The sequence below is a fragment of the Amblyomma mixtum genome, chromosome 4 (assembly GCF_055824585.1).
Source record: "Amblyomma mixtum isolate Tamu chromosome 4, ASM5582458v1, whole genome shotgun sequence".
Classification (NCBI taxonomy): Eukaryota; Metazoa; Arthropoda; class Arachnida; order Ixodida; family Ixodidae; genus Amblyomma; species Amblyomma mixtum.
The window spans coordinates 137,182,611-137,203,308 of NC_143015.1; the positions used below are offsets into that span (position 1 = coordinate 137,182,611).

Genomic DNA, 20,698 nt, shown 5'->3' on the forward strand with positions numbered 1-20,698 from the left:
GCGGCGCTCCTTTCCGCTGGACGTTAGTGGTCCACTAATTTTAACAGTAATTGATGGTACTCTCTAAAATTATTTGTATTTGGTTACTGCGGCACCTTTTCTACAAGCGCATTTTGTAATTACACAATTTGCGACCCCTTCGTTCGTGAAGCTATCCCTTTCAGCTTCAGATTTTTTCTATGAGCGAAGTATGACTTATTGCGTTGAATGTGTAGGTTGCTAAAGCGCATTGGTGTTTTCTTTTCTCGTGGCGCAAATCATAAATGTCAGTCCCTGATCTCTTTGTCTATGGTGCTCGGCTGCTGACCCAAAAGACGCGGGTTCGATCCGGGCTTCGGCGGCTAGAATTTCTTTGGAGGAGAAATTCTAGAGGCCCGTGTGCTGTGCGATGTCAGTGCACGTTAAAGAACCCCAGGTGTTCGAAATTTCCGGAGCCCTTCACTACGTCGTCTCTCATAGCCTTAGTCGCCTTGGGACGTTAAGCCCCACAAAACCAAAACCAATCTTTGCTACTTTCCGTGCTCTGTGTGGGATGACGCTTAAATACCTTATACGACAAGACCGTTTACGCAATTCGTTTTCTAATTTCAAAGTCGCAGGACATGCCATTCTTGGACATAGCATCTAAAAGCTACTCGAGCATTTGGAATCAACCAAATCAAATTAAAAAGTTGTATAATTATTTTTGCAGAGAATATGCTTTAAGACTTGTGGTTGTTTATATCAAAGATCTCTCACTGGGGACTTCGAAGACAGCAACAATTCGTTCTCAATTTTTTGTGCCCATTACTTCCCCATTCTTTCGTGTCTTTTACCAAAATCTTCGCGTAGCCCTTATCACATCGCTTGCAGCATAATCCGCGGCGGCGACAATGTGCAGATAAGTTTTTATTCGCGGCTTCTTGGCCACGGTTTCCTAAATCCACAGGTGGCTTCAGTTACACACCAGACAAGGAGGCTCTTGCTTCCAGCTGAAATTTAGTGGCCGAAAACTCAACCACACATTAACAGCTGCTTTGTGCAATGTGGTCAGAATTCTAATCGCGAGTCACCGATTGAACGTTGATCTACAGCATGAAGCAAAGCTTGTCATCTTTCCTGTGCCTTGCACAATGGTAATGCTCATCCATCCATGATTCAGGGGTAGCGACTGACAGGTCTTGTTGATTTAGATTGAACATCATTTTCGCGACCATTATGGAAAATCCTATACGTGGCTGCGGGGCAGAGCTTTGTCCGCCATTGATGACGGTGACTAATTCTATACTCCTTTGTTTTTAAGTTTCTGATTGTGACTGGTGCTGTGGTCATTTTACACGTGATCCCTTAGAACATCGCCCCCGAGTGCTAGCATGACGTGGAAAAGTGACAAACAAAAGATCCGTAGCAACCAAGACGCCCAGGAACAAAATCCTACAATGTACTATCAAGATTATTCCCATTCGCTATCTAATTGCCATGCTTCGCACTTCGGCATTCATTTCTTTTATGGATTCGTTTCAACGGAATTGCTGGAATGCCGCACTTTAAGGTGCTTTGTTCCATTGCAGTGACCAGAGGAGTACGTAAGTAAAACATTTTTTCACATGCTGATGATCTGCGAAGAAAAATCATTTACTTAAAATAACTGATTCCTTCGGCCATATTAGCCGCATGATGATGTTTCTTTCCACGTTTCTAAATTGTGACTTTTGTTGATAACTGGAAATTAATGAAGTACTGTTCAGATATGAAATACGCTAGAAATGCGCAGAAGAAAACGAAACCAAGCCCAAGACTTCCGCATGAAAGGGGCGGTGCTGTCCGAAATGAGCGAACGCAGCGGCCGCATCGCCAAGTACTTTCGAAGGTATTTATTTTAACTGTAGCCTAACGTTGGGAGTGTTCACTAGCACCATGTGACACTGGTGGTATAGCATTATGTTCCACGTCCACCGGTTTGGTTTCGGTTCCTGCGGCCATTGTTTCTGCGGCCACCGTTCTGGCCATTGCAGTCACATTGGTACACAAATCCAGGGGCTAGAGGTTTTCTCCTACAAGATTGCGTGCTATTTGTAAAACGTCCTTTGTGCAAAAATATTCGGCTCATTCTCTCATTTCACTCCAACCGAGTGCAATGCACTTAATTACTAAGGTGCAACTTTGGGCTATCTGGTGTGAAAGCGGGGAGGTATACAGCGCGCTATCGAGACGGGATACAATGGGGAGACTGGAACTGTATACACTCTCTCACGCGCTGTATGCCTTCGCTAGCTGAACCAGACTTATTATAGATACACAGAGTACCGCACGCAATCTGTTCACTAAACCCGAGCATAGCTCCACCAGAGCCCTTTTCTTCCCATGTCTCTATGCCATAGAGTTCAATGAAGTGTTAATAATCATTTGTTACATACCGTTACTCCTATCCTTTTATTAAAGGTGGCGTTATTCACATAATATCCACCGCACCAAAAAAAAAAAAAAACGGGCCGTCCACGTTGGGCAGTCGCATCCCGAAACTACTGAGACCACTGGAGTCGTCAGCAACTTGACGCCAGCGACTGAACTCACAGGCAAAATGGCGTTTGCGCACACTTCACTAATGTTTAAAACATGTCTGCACTGTAAGTCCCTGCGCTTGAAGTAAATTCCTTATTATCTCATTTACAGTATACCTATGACGTATAAGCCTAAAAAATAAATGGAGCTTCATGTAGACCTTGCGAAATAACAAGCTCGTCAAGAATAAACTCCGTATCTCGGCCTTCGGCACAAAGAATGCTAAGAGTCATCTGTTTTTGCAGTAGCTCCAGGGTGTCGAAGCGGAATTTTCTCGTGTTCGGTTCAGATTCGGGTTCACGCCTTTAGAGTTCTGTTCCGGGTTCAGCTCCGGAGCGACATTCCGTTACGGTTCGAGCCGGTTCGGATCGCGGCGAACCGGTTCGAACGGATTCAGGCTATAAAAAAACCTGAACGTAGATTGTTTTTATTCAACAAATGTGGCGTAATATACTTTAGAATTACCAAAAGCACATTTCCGAAGCGCCATTTAGCTTTCTTCCTACACGCAAGGGCAGACAGCTTTCAGTGGGTAAGTCTACCTGCTGGCACATGTCATTTTTTCTGAAAAAAAAATGCGTGTGGCAAAAAAGGTGGGGCTGAACTGAGTCCCAGACCGGTTCGGAACGGTTCCTTTGAATCTTTCCGATTCGGGTTCAGTTCCAAGACATGGCTAAAAAATTTTGTGTTTGGTTCGGTTCCAGTTCCCGGCAAAAACTCGGGTTCGGCTCCGGTTCCGGGTTCAGGCTCGGTTCCGGTTCAAGAACCTGCTTCTCCCTTCACCTTGACAGGCCCCACCGACGTAGCGCCAGAAACCGGTAAGAATGCGTTCTGGTTCACCCTGACTAAGATTTCGCTCTTTAGTAGTACATATAAGAGAGCATAGTTTAGGAGATCTATCTAGGGCACTCATATTTTTGTGTTTACTCATAGCCGTTGCATTTATTTTCAATGAACTAGTTATTAATGAGTTGAATTAAGCTGTCGCTTCAGCTCAGTAGCCAGGATACAAAATACACGAGCCGAATAAAAAAAAATTGTCCACAGCGGCTCCGTACTCCTGCACTGACGAACTCCGTAAGTATGTTAACAATATATATTTTTTTCTCTCCTCAGACGCGACTTATTTTTTAGTTGAAGATTTTAACTGATTCATATATTTTTTTCCTTTTCTTTTCCTCTTTAAAAAGCTTTCACAGAGTAAGTACCCGATGAACAGCGAAAGGCCTCAACACTAGTTATGGCCTTCTTTTCAGAGCTGCCTTACAAGGGAACCCACCGAAAAGAGGATTTCCTTTTTTACTGAAACTTTTACTTTTGTCATTCGCTTTCAACAGTAATCAACAAACATTGTTTGCAGTTAACCATCGCACTTTGAATTTTTTATATAACGTTTTTTTTTGTATCACTCAATGCACTATATAGTTGCAATTCCACTGCCGAACTTCCTTTTTCGAAATATTCGTTCGTTGTATTATCAGTTGGCCGGTGCATGGCAACTGACAATACAACGAGCGCATATTTCGAAAAGGAACTTAGGGAGTGAAATTGCAACTGTGCACTGTGCGATGCCAGTGGACGTTAAAGAACCCCAGGTGGTCGAAATTTCCGAAGCCCTTCATTACGGTGTCCCTCATAGCCAGACTCTGTTTGGAACGTTAAACTCCGAAAAACCTAAACGAAACGCGTGATAGAAATTACGCGCAAGCTCGCATTAACACATATCAGTTCCGTACCTAACATTAGTTAATTTACGATGAGAACAATGACGACTAACGTCGGCAGGCGTTATTAGCGATGAAATACAGGAGAACACTGCAAGATCCACGATGAAGTACCCGTCAGATGGTCTGTGCTTACCGCGTCAGGTTAGTCGCCGTCACGCAATGTTCCAAAGTGGTAAATTTCAAAGACAGAAAAATTCCATAACTTTTAGACTGATGATACGAAGTACAATTCCCAAAGGTGTCACGCACCAAAGGTGCTTACGCATTTGGAACAGCGTCCTCTTCAGAACGCCCACATACTCCCGATTCCCCAGACCGTCTTCCATGATGCTCTGTTTTGCGTAACAAATTGCGCTGCCATTAAGTTAAGAAGTGCGACGTTGAATGACGTTGAAAACGTGCTGCCCCGAATGCCATGCATGCATCTATCATCGGCAGAAAAACTCGCTTGGTTTTGGGTTATTTTTCACCTCTTTCAATACGAAACATTCTATAAAGTTGCTTGCCCCGTAATTTTAATGTAAAGCATTCATAGCTTCGTCACTGCAGAAAACACGGTGGAGACAACTTTTTTCCTGCAGTAAGGCGTCCGTGTATAGATTCCCGAGTTTCCTTCGACGCTTTTGTAATCAGCATGTAAATTGTGTCAGGGCTTTTATCGTGCTTCCATTGCCTTCTCTTGTGCAGGGACGCCCGAACACAAGAGTTGTACAGCTTAGTAGTAAGCGTCAGCTGCGCTCTTGGCTTCCTGATACTCATTGCTCTCGCACTCGTCCTGACATCGCCAGGTGAGAACTCTTCGTTTAAGGTGCACGAATCAATTTACTTCATTGCTTGGTTTCGTTCGGGGTCATGACACATTAGAGGAGTGAATTGATTCGAAAAAGGATGACTAAGTGGCAGAAGATATAAGCACAAACAAGGATCCTAAAAACTAGAATCGGTAAAATAGAAAAACGTCGTTAAAACAACACAAAACTGCGCAAAGTATAAAGCGCACAATGTCGAACATATAAGAAAAAATGACGGCGCAAATAAAGTCGAATTCACGAAACAAAAACAGAGTGAGATGAGCGAAGCATTAGCCATTAAAACAAAACAGAAATAAAAGTGTGCTTGTCGGCATTCGTTACCCTTGACGGCCTATATGAATTCACCGTAATGCCATTCGGTCTGTGTAACGCTCCCGCCACGTTCGAACGAATGATGGACAATATATTGCGCGGGCTCAAGTGGAACATTTGTCTCTGCTACTTGTATGATGTTGTTGTGTTTTCGCCTGATTTTCCGACGCATCTCCAGCGCTTGCGCCAGATATTGAGCTGCCTCACCCATGCTGGCCTTCAGCTTAACCTCAAGAAATGTCACTTTGGCGCCCGGCAACTGACAATACTCGGCCACCTCGTATCCAAAGATGGCGTCCTACCTGATCCTGACAAACTCCGGGCTGTGGCTGAATTCCCTAAACCAACCTCTACGAAACAGGTGCGCCGATTTGTGGGCCTCTGCTCCTATTTTCGGCGCTTTGGCCCTAATTTCGCCTTTATCGTCGCGCCCCTTACGAAACTCCTCAATGGTCCCGCCGACCTGCCAACGTGGGACTCTGCCTGCGATGAAGCTTTTGCTGCGCGCCGTCGTCGTCTCACTTCACCCCCTATTCTTCGGCACTATGACCCCAGTGCTCCTACTGAGGTGCACACCGACGCAAGCGGAATTGGCCTCGGTGCTGTCCTGGCCCAGCGCAAGCCCGAATTTTCTGAATACGTTGTTGCGTACGCCAGCCGTGCTCTCACCAAAGCAGAGTCGAACTACAGCGTGACTGAAAAGGAGTGTCTGCTCGTAGTGTGGGCTCTCACAAAATTCCGCCCTTACTTATATGCCCGCCCGTTCACCGTCGTTACTGATCACCACGCCTTGTGTTGGTTGGCCTCCCTCAAAGATCCCTCAGGACGCCTTGGCCGCTGGGCACTCCGTCTTCAGAAATTCGATGTTACCGTTGTCTACCGGTCGGGCCGCAAGCACTCCGACGCCGACGCCTTGTCACGCTCGCCACTGCCCTCTCCTGCGCCCTCTTCCCTCGTGTCTGATTCCCCACTCGCAGCGCTCACTGCTATCGACATGCCCAATCAACAACGCCAGGATCCATGGATTTCTTCCTTGCTGGATGCTCTTCGTGCACACTCTACGTCCTCCTTCCCTCGGGCCCTTCGTCGTCAATCTTCCCATTTCGCCATCCGCGACGATCTCCTGTACCGCCGCAACTATCGTACGGACGGCCGAAAGTGGCTCCTCGTGATTCCCCGCCATCTTCGGTCTGAGATCTGTGCGCACTACCACGCCGACCCTCAAAGCGCTCACGCTGGATCGCCAAAAACCTACGAGCGGCTACGCCAGAGGTACTACTGGCGGGGCATGTACAACTTCGTTCGTCGATACGTTCGCTCCTGCACAGCCTGTCAGCCGCGGAAGTCGTCACCTCGACCCTCGACTGCCCCGTTACAGCCATTACCGTGCCCGGCTCGCCCTTTCGATCGTGTGGGCATCGACCTATATGGGCCGCTCCCCTTCACGACCGCCGGGAATCGATGGATTATAGTCGCAGTGGACGACCTCACTCGGTATGCTGGGACAGCTGCCCAACCTGCGGCTACTGCTCGCGACGTCGCCTTCTTCCTTCTTCATCACTTCGTCCTGCGTCACGGCGCTCCGCGAGAACTTCTCAGTGACCGCGGCCGTGTTTTCTTGTGTGAAGTTGTTCAAGAGCTTCTCGATGCGTGCCACTCAGTCCACCGTACCACTACTGCTTACCACCCCCAAACCAACGGCTTCACCGAACGATTCAACCGGACTCTTGGGGACATGATCTCCATGTACATTAGCTCCGACAGCTCTAATTGGGATCAAGTCCTTCCGTTCGTGACCTATGCATATAACACCGCATCTCAAGCAACCATCGGCTTTTCCGCATTCTTTCTTTTATTCGGGCGCGAGCCTTCCTGTCTCCTGGACACAATCCTTCCCTACAACCCCGACCGCTCAGAATATACTTCCCTTTCTGACACTACCCGCCATGCTGAGCAGTGCCGCCAGTTCTCTCGCTCCTTCACCGCCGAACGTCAAGGACTCCGCAAACATGAGTCCGATCAAGACACGCCCGCTGCACACTTCTCCACGGGATCATTGGTCTGGCTTTCTGTTCCGGCTGCGTCCAAATTTTCGGCCAAGCACATTGGTCCTTACCGTATCTTAGAGCGTACGTCACCAGTGAACTACATCATCGAACCGGTGACGTCAGCCGCTTGAAGTCTTATTACAGCCCTTTCGTCGTCTCCTCGCCTTGAGTCGCCAGGATGGCTCCCTCTTTCCGCCGGGGCAGTTCGACAACGAAGCGCTAGCGCCGCCCGTAGAAGGCTCGTGCTGGAGAACTGCCGCTTGTGTGCCGGGCTCTCGCCTCGCTGGTTCCCAGACGACTTGCATCCGGGTCTTCGTCGCCAGCGCTCCAACGTGCCAATAAACCACTCTACAAAAGTAACAAAAACTCAAAAGTCTCGTAACAGTGATCACATATGCCAAGTCGTCATTGAATCAGGTGGGGAGGAACATTCGAGTCGAATACGAACGCTCTCACCACAAACTGAAATTTACAATCTTGCTTGAAAATGTATTTTTGCTCAAATATCGCTACCATCAAATATCATATACAGGGCACAATAGAGGCCTCACCGCGGAGTTGTCTTTTGCAAGCTGAACTGTTACGACATGAGCTCCTAGGCTGCGTTTGAAGCTTACTGTATTATTATTTTACCACAATTTTTCGAGCAAAATTGACTCCAGATCAGGTTTACAGGTTTGTGCTGGTCACTACAAAGGCACGAGCTGACGGGGCATCTTATGTTTCAAGCCTTGAATCACACAGAAAGGAGAGGCAAACAGGCTGTATACCGGACCGCGCAAAAGCTCTAGTCGCGTTTCCAGCAACGATAGCAGTATAAATATTGCCACCTCCTCACCAGCCATATTTTTAGCACGTGAGGAATTGACCCCTTCTCTGCAGGGACAGGTCGAGGTCCCGGCCAAACAACGCACCCAAGCCTTCAGGGGGCTGGCGAGGGCGATGGTGACAAGCCGTTTCCAACAGTTGGAACATCCTCGCCCAACGATCCGGATATAGGAGTAGTCACGGAGGATCCGCTACCTGATACGACAGCCATCTCAACCACTGCGTCCACAATGTCGACAGCAACAATAGAGCCTAATGTTTTCCGAAGTAAGCACTTAAAATGTCTAACCCGCGTATATACATGTATTCAGGACATCGACCCCAACCGTGATGGTGAGAGGCGGGGGCAGTCTGGTGCTGACAGGAAGGTAGCGAGTTCACGCACCGCTCTATGGGCCTCATTCTTGGGATGGAAGGCGCGGGGGGAGTGGTGGAAGGAGGGGGTCTACAGTTCCTATCAGTGATTACTGCACGCTTTAGGATTTCAAATTTTCCTACCGCTTTAAGAACGACATTGCTTCACGTGTGCAACATGCAACAAACAACCCACTTTTGTCTTGCAATGGGGGTATGAAGTACCGAGTATGTTACAGCGAAAGTTCAAAACCTTTTGCGCCTCTATCAAGATTCCTCTGACGAGGAGTTGGGAATGTATTCGGCCTCCTATCGACATTCCCTCGCCATCCTTCAGGGTTACCTTATTTGAGCGAGTGGCTGCCCTCGAAAGGCATTAATTAGCCGCCGTGGTGTCTCAGTGGTCACGGCGCTCGGCTGCTGACATGGAAGACGCGGGTTCGATTCCAGCCATGGCGGTCGAATTTCTATGGCAGCGAAATTCTAGTGGACCGTGTTCTGTGTGACGTAAGTGCACGTTAAACAACCCCAGGTTGTAGGAATTTCTGGAGCCCTGCACTACGGCACCCCTAATAGCCTTAGTCGCTTTGGGACGTTAAGCCCCATAAACCAAACCATTTAAAGGCATTAAATTGTTTTAGCGGGCTAATTGGTTTTGAAGAAGCATGAAATGAACAGTTTGACCTGTGTCATACACAACATGTAGAATGGGCAGAAACAAAGCTAAAAAAGAATGTTTTCTTGCTGAGTCACACAAAAGTACAGACGAACAGCACCCTTAATAACAATCGATGGTTAATTTCGGTGACATCATGTATAAATTAAGATCACGCCAACGAGATTCCAGAACACCCATCAAAAACAGAAAAATGCACGCAATATGAGCAACAAAACGGTTATGCTTCCTGACTGACGGGGAATACACGCATGAACTACAGAGCCTCCTGGCCGGCAAAGCTTCGAATATTTGTCTGCAACAGGTCATCATCATCATCATCCGCCTGACTTCTCCTACTGCAGGGCAAATGCTTTTCCCATATCTCACCAGTTCACCCTGTCTTCTGCCAGCGGTGCCCACCGTGTGCCCGCAAGCTTCATAATATTATCCGCCCTCCAAACTTTCTGCTGCCCCCTGCCACACTTGCCTTCTCTTGGAATCCACTCCGTTACCCTTAAGGACCAGCCATTATCTTGCCTTCGCATTACATACCCGGCCCAAGCCCATTTTTTTCGCTTGATTTCGGCTAGAATGTTATTAACCCACGTTTGCTCCCTCACCCACTCCGCCCACTTCCGGTCTCTTAACGTTAAACCTCTCATTTTATTGCGAAAACAATACTACTTCCAAGAACGGCCTTTGGCGTAGCGGCGGCCACTTGCCAAGTTTGACCTTTAGAATGACCCCTTACGTCATACCATGCCTTGTGACGTCACAACATTACGGCATACCAGGAGCGAGAGAGCGGCTACCAACTCGGCTCGTCGGGTAAAAGCGGCCGCTCAATTGCCACGGAGCGCCGCGCTCCTCCCGCTAGAGGCGCTAGTGAAGTTATAGCGTGACGTCATACCAGGAGCGAGAGACGGGCTACCAGCTCGGCTCGTCGGGTAACGGTGGCCGTTTTCCACGGCACGCCGCGCTCCTCCCGCTAGAGGCGCTAGTGAAGTTATAGCGTGACGTCATACCAGGAGCGAGAGACGGGCTACCAGCTCGGCTAGTCGGGTAACGGTGGCCGTTTTCCACGGCACGCCGCGCTCCTCCCGCTAGAGGAATCTTAAATATGTCAAAAATTTCGGTCATAAACTTTTTAGCCTCCCAAAAATAGTTGTTGTTGAGAATTGTTGGGTGTGGAAGCGCCGCTTGTGGTATAAAGGCCCAAAGACAACATCAATGCGATGTTCCTGTATTTTACAGCTCTAGCATGAAAAGCGCAATTTTGTGAGCGTCCTGAGCCCCTTGTTAATGTAAACGTATGTCCAACAACGTTGTAATTCTGGGGAGCTTCTGCAGACTGTGCATCGTTAGAAACATCCCTTGCAGGAGGGCCTTTGGTGTGCACGGTCAGCGTGAAATTTGGGAACAACAGCATCTTACCAGGAGACGGGTTGTGCGATTTCATCTTCTACGAGTCCTTCTACCTGACGGACAGTAAAATCAAGTATACCGGCACCGCCTTGGACCATTTCATCAAGACCTGCTGGAGTATGCGCCTCACTGGAATTGGGGCCTCGTTTACACCAGCGTAAGTGCTCCTTATAAAACGAAAAAAAAATTGCTGTTTCCTAACTGACGGCAGTGAACAGTCTTTCTACGGAGCTGGCTTAATTGGTCCCAATGGCTAACTATAGTGCTTTTGAAGGCTTGACCTTCAAAGCTGACTGATTATCGTGACAGATGGGTCGATTCGTCATCGCATTGCTGATTGTTCAGTTCTTGGAAGTTTTCTAACATCAGGTTCGAAGAAATTTTCTCGTGAACTGAATTATTCTCCTTTCCGCAACATATAAATACAGAATTTTGTAAATAAATAACGAATAACGAAAGGTTATGCTAGTGAAATGGCGTCGACATGATAGTGGCTCCAACCCGGCAAGTGATTTTACTGCTGTGGCACTGGTGAAGCCTGAATAATCTGAAAAAGATGAAGCAAACAGCACGGTTTTGCGGGGATTCAATGTTGTTTATGATGCATGCTTGTCGAGGGTCCCGTATACCAGAAGCGTACTCAACTTTCGGGCAGATGAGCCAGATGTAAGAAAATTTTTAAAATGTGAAGGCGCGTTTTTGAGATTACGCCTAAGAACGCCGAGTGCGCGATTTTCTGATGCTAAGATTGTGCTAATATGCTAATGCCAAGCTAGGTAAGACAAAGTGAACTCCTAGGTTCTTGTAAGTTGTGGTAATTTCTACTCTAATGTTATATATTAAGTGGGCTGTAGGAATTGGAGTGGATGTGTTAGCAAACGAAATTAACCTTGTTTTAGATACATTTAGAAACATTAGCCAGGAGGAACACCAAGCCATGAGAGGGAGGGAAATAAATTGAAGAATTCGTGAGAGGCAAATAAATAGAGGAATAAGAATGGGGTGAAGCGCATATGGTAGGACGTATCCGTCCATGAATGGCAGTTTACCAATACCCTTCTCGAGAAAAGTATACAACAGCTGTATCTTACCGTGACTCATCAAATCGGCAGAAACATGGAGGTTAACGAACTTGTTGAGCCTTAGTTAAGGATAATGTGGAGAGCTATAGAATGAAAATTGATAGATGTTACGTTAAGAGATAGGAAGAGGGATGAGAGGGTGAGGGAACAAACGAAGGTTGATGATGTTTTAATCGAAATCATGAAATGCGCACGGGCAGGGCATGTAATGCGCACGCAAGACAGCCGCTGGTCCTCAAGGGTAGCGGCATGATTTCCAAGAAAACGCAAGCGTAGCAGAGGACGGCAGAAAGTTAGGTGGATATATGAGATTAAGAAGCTTGCGGGATGCATTGCAGCAACTGGCAAAGGACAGTGTTAATTATAGAAACATGGGAGAGGCCTTTGCACTGTAGTGGGCATAGTCAGGCTGGTGGTGGTGGTGAAAACTTTTATATGGTGAAATAGAGCTTGGCAGCCACAGAGTGGCCCCGCTACATGGTCGGCGTCCCTACTCCGGAGCACCGCATTACGAGGCCCCGTCTCTCGCCCGTTTCACCAGAGCCCTTTGGGACTCAAGCGAGGAGCAGCTGAGCATGCCTCACTGGAAGGCTGATCTGGTGGTGGTGATGGTGACGCTGAACCATCTGTTTACAAGACACTGTTCTAATAATTTAGGGGGTGACTCACGGCGCTTGATTGAAATGCGGAACGACAAATGTAAACCGTGCGTTTAAAGACACAACCAGAGAACTCAAAATAGCTGTTATTAGTGCTGCCGTCTGCTTCTTGTAAAGAGTTGCAAGGAGCTCCGGCAAAAGCTTACGCAAAGTGCCTCTCCGGCGTCGATTGACTACAAACTTATACATGCGTTTCCTGCAATCATAGTGGTGCCCACAATACTGCGGATTTCGTCTCTTCTTTTTGCTATTTCTACAGGAAAGGCGAGCTGCTCTTCCACCCGACTAGAGGAGCCCTCATGTGGCAGATATCGGCGCTCATGAAGTCTAAAATCTTGCACTTCGGCATTTTGAACTTGTACGGCGCCTACACCACTAACCCCACACTAATCCAATGTCTGAAGTTTCTTAAGGTACGCCTTGAGAAAGTATTATAACGCGATTGTATCTCAGGACAACTCTTTGTGTGATCCCGACACGATGTTCAACTTTTTTTCCCTGCAGGGACTCACTGAACACCTTAAAGACGGTCGGTCTCATTACACATTTATCGGCGTGCAGTTCGATGACAGTAATGCTGAAACGCTGCCAGAAGAATTTGAGCAAGTACATTTTTCCTGCTTGTTTTCACTAGCTGCGGTGAAACCTGAGAACCAACAAAGGGAAGTTTATATAGTATTGCCGCAGCAAAACTGCAGGCGCGGCAAGCATGGAAGTAGTATGACTCCAGAACGATTTCTTTGTGGGCTTCATCTGAAATATTCAGGGCTTATCTACAGAGCGCGATCAATGTCGTATAATCGTTCATTCTAGGGGAACTGTCAAACTGGTTAGTGTCAGTGCCAGCATATTTCATATCAGGCTGTGGTCAGAAAAAGTAATGACAATCTTATGGATTGCAAAAAGTCTTGAAGCAGATATAAAAACTTTTTGGCACTTATAACAGTTCAGCCAGCACACACAAGTGCACAATGGAGAAAGAAGGAGCCTCTTTGTTTACTACTTCGGATTTTTCGTGACTTTCTACGCAGGACCTTTTGCAGTGTATTTGGGAAAGCTCAAAACTCAGCAGAGGGTATTCAGACACGTCTTGGAGTTAAAGTATACTAGCAGTGTGAAAAACCTAGCACACACATCCTCCACGCATCTTTATGGCAGGATGCCGATCATGGTATTGACACCTAGTTACCGATCTATCGGAAAGAGACTGCTGCAGCCCCATATTCACGAGCCTGTAAGTTGCATAGGATTCTGCGTTTGGAGCTTCCCGCAATTTGGTGAACTCAACCTGTAGCAGCTGCGACAACAGTAAATTAACAAGTCCGCTCACTGTTCAACAAAACCGCAAATACAAGGCCTTATACCCGTCCAACACGGACACATTAAAACAACATTTGTCTCAAACGACTTTGGGGACTACGCATAGCATTGGGACTTAACAGAAGTTCGTTGTGCTCCTCAACAATTTCCAAAGTGGATTGGAAGCTTTAACGTGCGCTCTGTACATTGCAGTGGTCGTGCTGTTGTCAATTCTGCACCCCAGCGATAGCCGTTAGTGCGGCGTCTGGAGTTGTCCGGACGCACGCCATAGAACCGCAGGATTGTATTATCAATCAATGGCGGTGATGATCGCGGAGGAGTACAAAGATCGGCATCCTAGTAGAAATCAAGAGGAAGAAGTGGGCTCGGGTGGGGTATGTAATGCGAAGTCGAGATATCCGTTGGGCATTAAGGGTAACGGAGTGGATTCCAAGTGACGGCAAGTTTAGCAGGGAGCGGCAGAAAGTTAGGTAGGCGGATGAGATTGAGAAGTCCGCTGTACCACCCAGTAGAATAGCAGGCGTAGCGCGCCACTGTCTGGGGTATCAATGTTTTCACGCACTTTTCAGCGTTACCACAATCTGCACTACCGGTGGCGTTAAAAGGCGACCCGTTCTACGTATTGTTGGTACCGCTACAACAGCACCATGCCTGAAACGCTATACTGTTACCACTCGCACGACCAGATTGTCATCTGTGTACCGCCAGCCAGCACTGCGATTCTCACTGCTACGGTGGTCAACTTCGAACGGGGGGGGGGGCGGGGGGGGGGGGGGGGGGTTAGGTTCGCTTGATTATAACTGCTGTTCTGGGCTCATAAATAACGCTGAAATAGCCATCGTCGAGGGATTTGTTCAGTTCATTGAAGCGTGGATGCTTTATGCTTGTGAAAACCGAACAACCGCCGAAACATCGTCGAAGCCAACGAGATCGACTATGGCTACCGTAGTCTCTATGACGTGCAGCTAGGTAGGCCGCACCAATTAAAACAAAAGTAATCCATGTGGCGAGCACTAATTTCATAATAGAAAGTGTATATCTAGTCGCGAATATTTTCATTGTGAAGCCAACTTGTGAAGCCAACTTCATTGTGAAGCCAACTTCATTGTGAAGCCAGCACGCATGGCTGCGCAGCCATGCGGAATCCTCTAAGCCGGTTCGTCGACTTGAACGGCCTTTGAACCAAATGCGTTCCATGGCTTCCTGGAGGAGCGCAAATCCATCGGTTGAGTCCAGTGTTCTCCAATTAGCCGATACATCAAATAGCCGTGCAGCACGAGTATTATTATATTATCAGATCTCTCGATTTTTTAGCACGGAGAGAGCAGAGAGCATCGAGTTTTTACTTAGTAAGAGCATCCTAACTGAAGTGCATTGACTTGATTTCATATTTTATTCGTTTTTATCAACTCTTACTAAAGTGTGCGCGCCAGTCAGAAACCCCACTGTAACTTCCGCCTCGAGGAGCTGATTCTAATCGAGTAAAAACAGAATGAAGTGCTGTCTTTATCTTTTCTTCTTAAAATTTCTCCGCTGACAGTTCCACAAAATAATCTTTTCTCCTTATTTTCTCGTTCATACCCAATATCCGGCCGTTTAACCCTTTTCAAAGCTTCCCGCATATTAGTCAGCAACAACACCTTAGAGCCTTGCAACTGCTAGAATAGGCAGAGATATCCACATTTACCTAACTGCGCGTCATCTACTGAAGTAAATCTGTTTGATGGATTCCGCGGTGCTGGAATGCTGGCACGGTGTATATAAGTGCTCAAATCCAATAAGAGCGCTCCGTTTTTGACTCTGCAGGACGGTGTTCAAACCCACCATATACATTGCCATCACCCATGTGTCACACCCAGACTTTCCACATTGCCGGACACTGCCGATGACGATGCTCCAGTGTCCATCCGGTAACGAGTGCAACGAGCGGACGATTGTAAGTTATAACACTTTCCATTACATGGGAGAAATTGCAATTTTCTCTTGCATTATAAAGAAAGCATTATTCGGGCATAAAGGATATCGGAGCTAGGGTGCGGCTCCAGAGCATCAAGTTGAGAGAGGCGACTCAGAGCAGCCTCCACCAAGAGCGTTGCTCAGCAGAGCCCAGGTCGCTTTTGAACTGCTCAACAAAGGTTCGGGCCAAGCATTCGGGCTGCGAACGAGCTTTACACCTCAGGGTCGTCGTTTTCTTTTAGCACAGTTCACCACTGTGAGCAAGAGTGGCTGCTACGCTAAGGTTTAAGTAACCAAAGCGTCTTAGCTAATATAGCTTAGCAGTAGCTCTTTCACGGAGTACAAAAGTTACGCTCTCAAGTTCAACAATACTTGAGAAAGAATTCGCAATTGCAGCGTTTGCGAAAAAAATGAATAAAAACAAAAACATGGAGACATAAACCTAGGTAAACCAGCAATAAAAATTCAATATACAAGAGGCTGTTCAGGATGTCCGCTGTTACAACCAGATGTCATATAGTTCTAGCTGCTAGTGTTGCAATTTGCTTTCTTTTCCCTGTATTTTGGTGCTCGTCCGGCAAGCTATTGGGAGGTGCAGTAGTGGTGGGGCTTCATTCAAGAAGGTCAATTTCTAAACTCTGCTCTAGAAGGTTTATCTTTTTCGAGCAAGCAAATGATAGGGGGCCCGGGGCAAATTTAGGAATGAACCGGCGAGCTCCATAATGCGCTCGAAAAACAATACAGCTGTTAAGACAACAGATGTCATTACAGTGTAGAAAAGTTTTCTACCATCATCGCGAACCTATCACGACATTGTTCTAACTAGTGGGCTGGTGCGACTTACCCACACCAATCATGCAAGCACTGCGGTCTTCGATCAAGCGAAGCATCGGTATTATTAACCTGCGGCAAACAACAAACAAAGAAAGCATACGTTCATTATTAACAGGCTTGTAAGAATTCTAATGACAACGAGCAGACCATGCCTGCTAAGAAATTCCAAACATCAATAGTATGCGGGAAAAAGCGGCACCTAAAGAAGCTTATGCAAGCTTAAAATGTCGGAATGTCACGGCTGCTTCTAGGTATTCGATTTTGATAGGTTTGGTAGTTATCTAGCGGAAAAAAAAGCGGTGAATTGAATAAAGTGTACATAAATTCGAGACATTCCTGACGACGACGTGAAGGAAGATTAGGGAGGTCTAGTAGTGATCGATATGCAGCCGGTTACACTGTGTCGTCTGGCCACATTGACTGGACCCTCACGGTATAAAACGATGCACAAGGGCATTAGGTAGTTCTTCCCCGTTGCAGACACAGTGTCAGACTGTGTCAGACGCAGTGTCAGGGGACGGAGAAAAATCCTTCTCAAATCTCCTGCTAACCTTACCCCTTACCCTTCTCCTTTACAATACCCCCTCCCCTCCCACCTTAGCGCCTTCGGCACATTTTAATGTGGAATAAACGTTGTTTCAATCAATAAAACTAAACCAGCAGCCTCCTCCTGCTCAGATCATAGTTAACATATACCAGAAAATATATATCTGTGAAAAGCCCAGAATCGCCAATAAACATGTCAAAATGGCAATTTCTCTACTGTGATCCTGAGAAAAAGATTTGCAGTGTTCACTTCACGCAAAATGAAATGCATGTAATCCATTTTTTTCTCCTATTTTGACTGGAAAAGGTGCAAGCCATGAAGAGACAGGATAGCGAGGAAAGGCGCCGGCATACTCCCCATTTCCTCATATCCTTCTCTATGCGGGGCCACTGGTACGCGCCAACAAACACGGCGGCCCCCGTTGAAGACATTGGCCTCTTGAAGCCTTGCCGACCGCTCCAATTTCCTCTCGACTTTGTTCCCAACTTGGTAAATTTCGTTCCATCAACTTGTCAACGATGCATTCGAAATTTTCTCCAAACTCTATTCGCGAGCGTAGCACAGCGGGCGTTTATAATTTTATAAAGCATGGTGCTGTTTCCTTTTGCTAACGCAACGCCTAGTGAGCACCTAAACTGAGCAAACAAATGTGCGGAATTCTATTCATAAACTTCTATTTATCGAGTGAGGTGAAAGGACGCCCTTCCGAAAATTTACTTTTACTTTATTCTTTACTTTTAGGCGTCAAATTGCGTGAATGATTTGGGGATAACGTTCTACAGGTTCTACAGCCATATTTACCACTGGAGTCAGCAGTCCGCAACTGGAGCAAAAACCATCTGCTCTTTACATTATTTTTTAACAAGGGGCGGAAGTTCATATCACTGCTCCACTATGAAACATGTGAGTGGCTTAGCTGAAAAGGCAAGTAAATAGAGGAGAATCCATAAGAAAATACGGCATACAAAAACAAAGAAGAATTAAAAAAGACACCCAGCGCGGTGATCGGAGCTGTGTAGTGGCCCTTTTCGTCATCACCCTAATCCATGTTCCGGCATTTTCATGACTTCCAACAATTTGTGCGAAAGATATAAGGACCCCCCATTCAGCGCTAAAATGAATGGCAAGATATGGCCGACCTTCCTTCTCAAGCCTGTTTCTTTTGCAGCTCTGCAGAACACCTTTTGGATCGAACTACAGATATGACAGCGTAATGGCTAGCGAATACGCCCTCAATCCTGTGACCCACTTTATGATGGTATTCGACTCTAATTTTGCCCTGACGGAAAAGGTAAGTGTTGCTCTGAATTGTTCTCTGCGCTCGTGTACTGTGCGATGTCAGCGCACGTTAAAGATCCCCAGGTGGTCGAAATTATTCCGGGAACCTCCACTTCGGAAGCTCTTTCTTCTTTCATTCCCACCACCTTTCTATCTCTTATGGCGCGGTTCCGGTGTCCATGGAGATATGTGAAACGAATACTGCGCCATTCCCATTCCTCAAAAGCCTATTTATCAGGCAGTTATCCAAAGTTTGCATTTAAAAGACCGGTTAACCCTTAAATTTGTTCTCCCCATAAATAATGGTGCATCTTTATTTTTGAAGCGAAAAGCTTCTCTACTAGGGTCGCAGCAGAGCTTCGCGACAGCCATGTTGTCAAACAAAGCATAACTGCAGCTTTTCGCTTGTATATCCAAGCTTAAGCACACCTAAGCCACTGCCAATTTTTTTCCGGCGGTTAAGTTTGAGCACAGCATTACGTTGAGGACTGACCGCTATGCGGTAGCCGTATCACTATCGAGACAAAAAAACATCCTCTTCAACGATGAAGCGTGCGGCTCTTCACTGTAGCCCTGTAACTGCGCTCAGTTGGCTGCTAGGAACAAATTGCGGACTTATCTCTGTTGAGAGTTTTCGTTTGCGTTCGAGTTATGATTAAATCACATATGACGCAGCAATTCGTTCGTGTGTGTTAGTGACAGCAGAAATCACTGCTTTAATAACGTTGTTCCTCGGGTAATCTGCAAGTGCGGCTTGGAAGTGGGGCTGTGCTGCTGTTGCTTAAAAGATCTGCTGCAGTTTTCAGATACCTATCAGTGCAATAAGTCGACACTGCGAAGAAGATACGAATCATTCCTTCAGTGATACCTGCGAACTACGTGTGGAAATCGCTCTATTGCCGGACCCGGCCGTTGGATCAAAAATCCTCCACGTGATCGGGTGAATTATGTGAAGTCGATCGTTCGTAGAAACCGTGCAATCCAATGCTGTTGGACAGCTATTGCCCTGTAAAAAATAGTTGTTCTTATGTCATAAGTCAACCACTCATCACCGAGAAATATGAGATGCACCACACATAGAAAACGCAAGCTTACCGGCACCGGCACTTATTTGAAAGCGCTGCTGCAAAAGAAGGTAGCGTATTCTTGGAAATACGAACCGACTGACCGGATTATTCTTGCCTTTAGCTTCTATTAGTTTCTGTATAGTTTGAGTGGGTGTTTTATGGTCTTACTGAGCAAGAAACTTAGAAGCCACTGCTATGCGGGCTTCATGTTATCGCTCTGTTCCGCGCCTCTGCCATAGCAACTAGCGCACACCGCAACATGAACGCATCTGGCTTTTCTTCATTCGTCTGCGGGGATGGCGACATTGTTGGGAGTCTTTTTCGGGACTCTTGAGTCATTAATCTGTCATCCACGCAATTCCAGATTTGCAGGGCGAGGGACGAGTTCCCGGACTTGCCATTCGGCATGGCCGTCTACGACATTGAGTACGACTCGGAAGATGCGCCCTGCCCCAGTATGAGGTTCGAACCTGGCCGCTTCAATCGTCTGAAGCTCATCAGGAGGCTGCTGGACGCTGTCCACTCAGAAGACCGCTACAATATTTCGAGCTGTGTCTCAACATCGTCGTCTTGACAGCCTCCATGACCTTGAGACAAACGCTTCGACTTCTGAGCTGAAGTGTCTCTACATCAGGCGGTCGTAAAAACTTTGGTGATTGTACTGTTATCTCAAGAAAGTACCATAATCGTCTACGAGCATAGCTGTGTTCGGAATTGAAAAACAATTGCTTTACAAAGCGCCTAAAGGGAGGATTTATGCCTTCAAAAGTGACTTATTGGTGAAATTTCCCCCTCTATACGATCGTTTGGCTCAGCATCGGACGCCTGGCATGTGGCAAGCGTCGAAGACGTTCATAGTGATCAGCTCAATTCAGACTCGAGACAAAGGCCTCATTCTTTCTTCTGCCGGTCATGCGCCTCCTGCGATCAACTTGTCCCTGTGAACATCATAATTTAATTCACCCACCTGACATTGTGCCTCTGCCTACTATGTTTGCCTTCTCATTGCAATCCACTCAGTAATCTGAAGGGACCAACCGTTTGTCTCCCTTCTCGCTACATGCAATGATCGTGTCCATTCTCCCGTCTTGACTTCAGCTATAAAATACAGCTTTTGCTCCTTCCGTAACACACACTCTGTCCGTCTGTCTGCTAACGTTACCAAGGGCACGTTGCATTAATGCGACATCACTGGAATCCTCATCACTTGAAGAATGACGGGCTGGTTAGTCTTCACATTCTCTAATTCT

The 20,698-nt window shown here is 46.8% G+C and overlaps 1 protein-coding gene across 1 annotated transcript; it reads left to right on the plus strand.

Moving 5' to 3' along the window:
• The first annotated feature begins 1,784 nt into the window (after positions 1–1,784).
• Positions 1,785–20,022, plus strand: LOC149348384 (uncharacterized). Its single transcript, XM_089541739.1, has 10 exons — positions 1,785–1,849; positions 4,956–5,056; positions 8,323–8,535; positions 10,661–10,862; positions 12,706–12,859; positions 12,951–13,048; positions 15,573–15,702; positions 17,410–17,592; positions 18,272–18,394; positions 19,813–20,022. The coding sequence occupies exons 1-10, from the start codon at positions 1,785–1,787 to the stop codon at positions 20,020–20,022; spliced, it is 1,479 nt and encodes a 492-aa protein (XP_089397865.1).
• The last annotated feature ends 676 nt before the right edge of the window (positions 20,023–20,698 follow it).

What these genes read in the sequence shown, in the direction of transcription:
- LOC149348384 (XM_089541739.1), top strand. Translation starts at nt 1,785, where the DNA reads ATGAAAGGGGCGGTGCTGTCCGAAATGAGCGAACGCAGCGGCCGCATC. An exon ending in ATCGCCAAGTACTTTCGAAG is followed by an intron (nt 1,850 to 4,955) that starts GTATTTATTTTA and finishes TCTCTTGTGCAG; the next exon opens with GGACGCCCGAACACAAGAGT. An exon ending in AGTGCAACGAGCGGACGATT is followed by an intron (nt 15,703 to 17,409) that starts GTAAGTTATAAC and finishes TGACTGGAAAAG; the next exon opens with GTGCAAGCCATGAAGAGACA.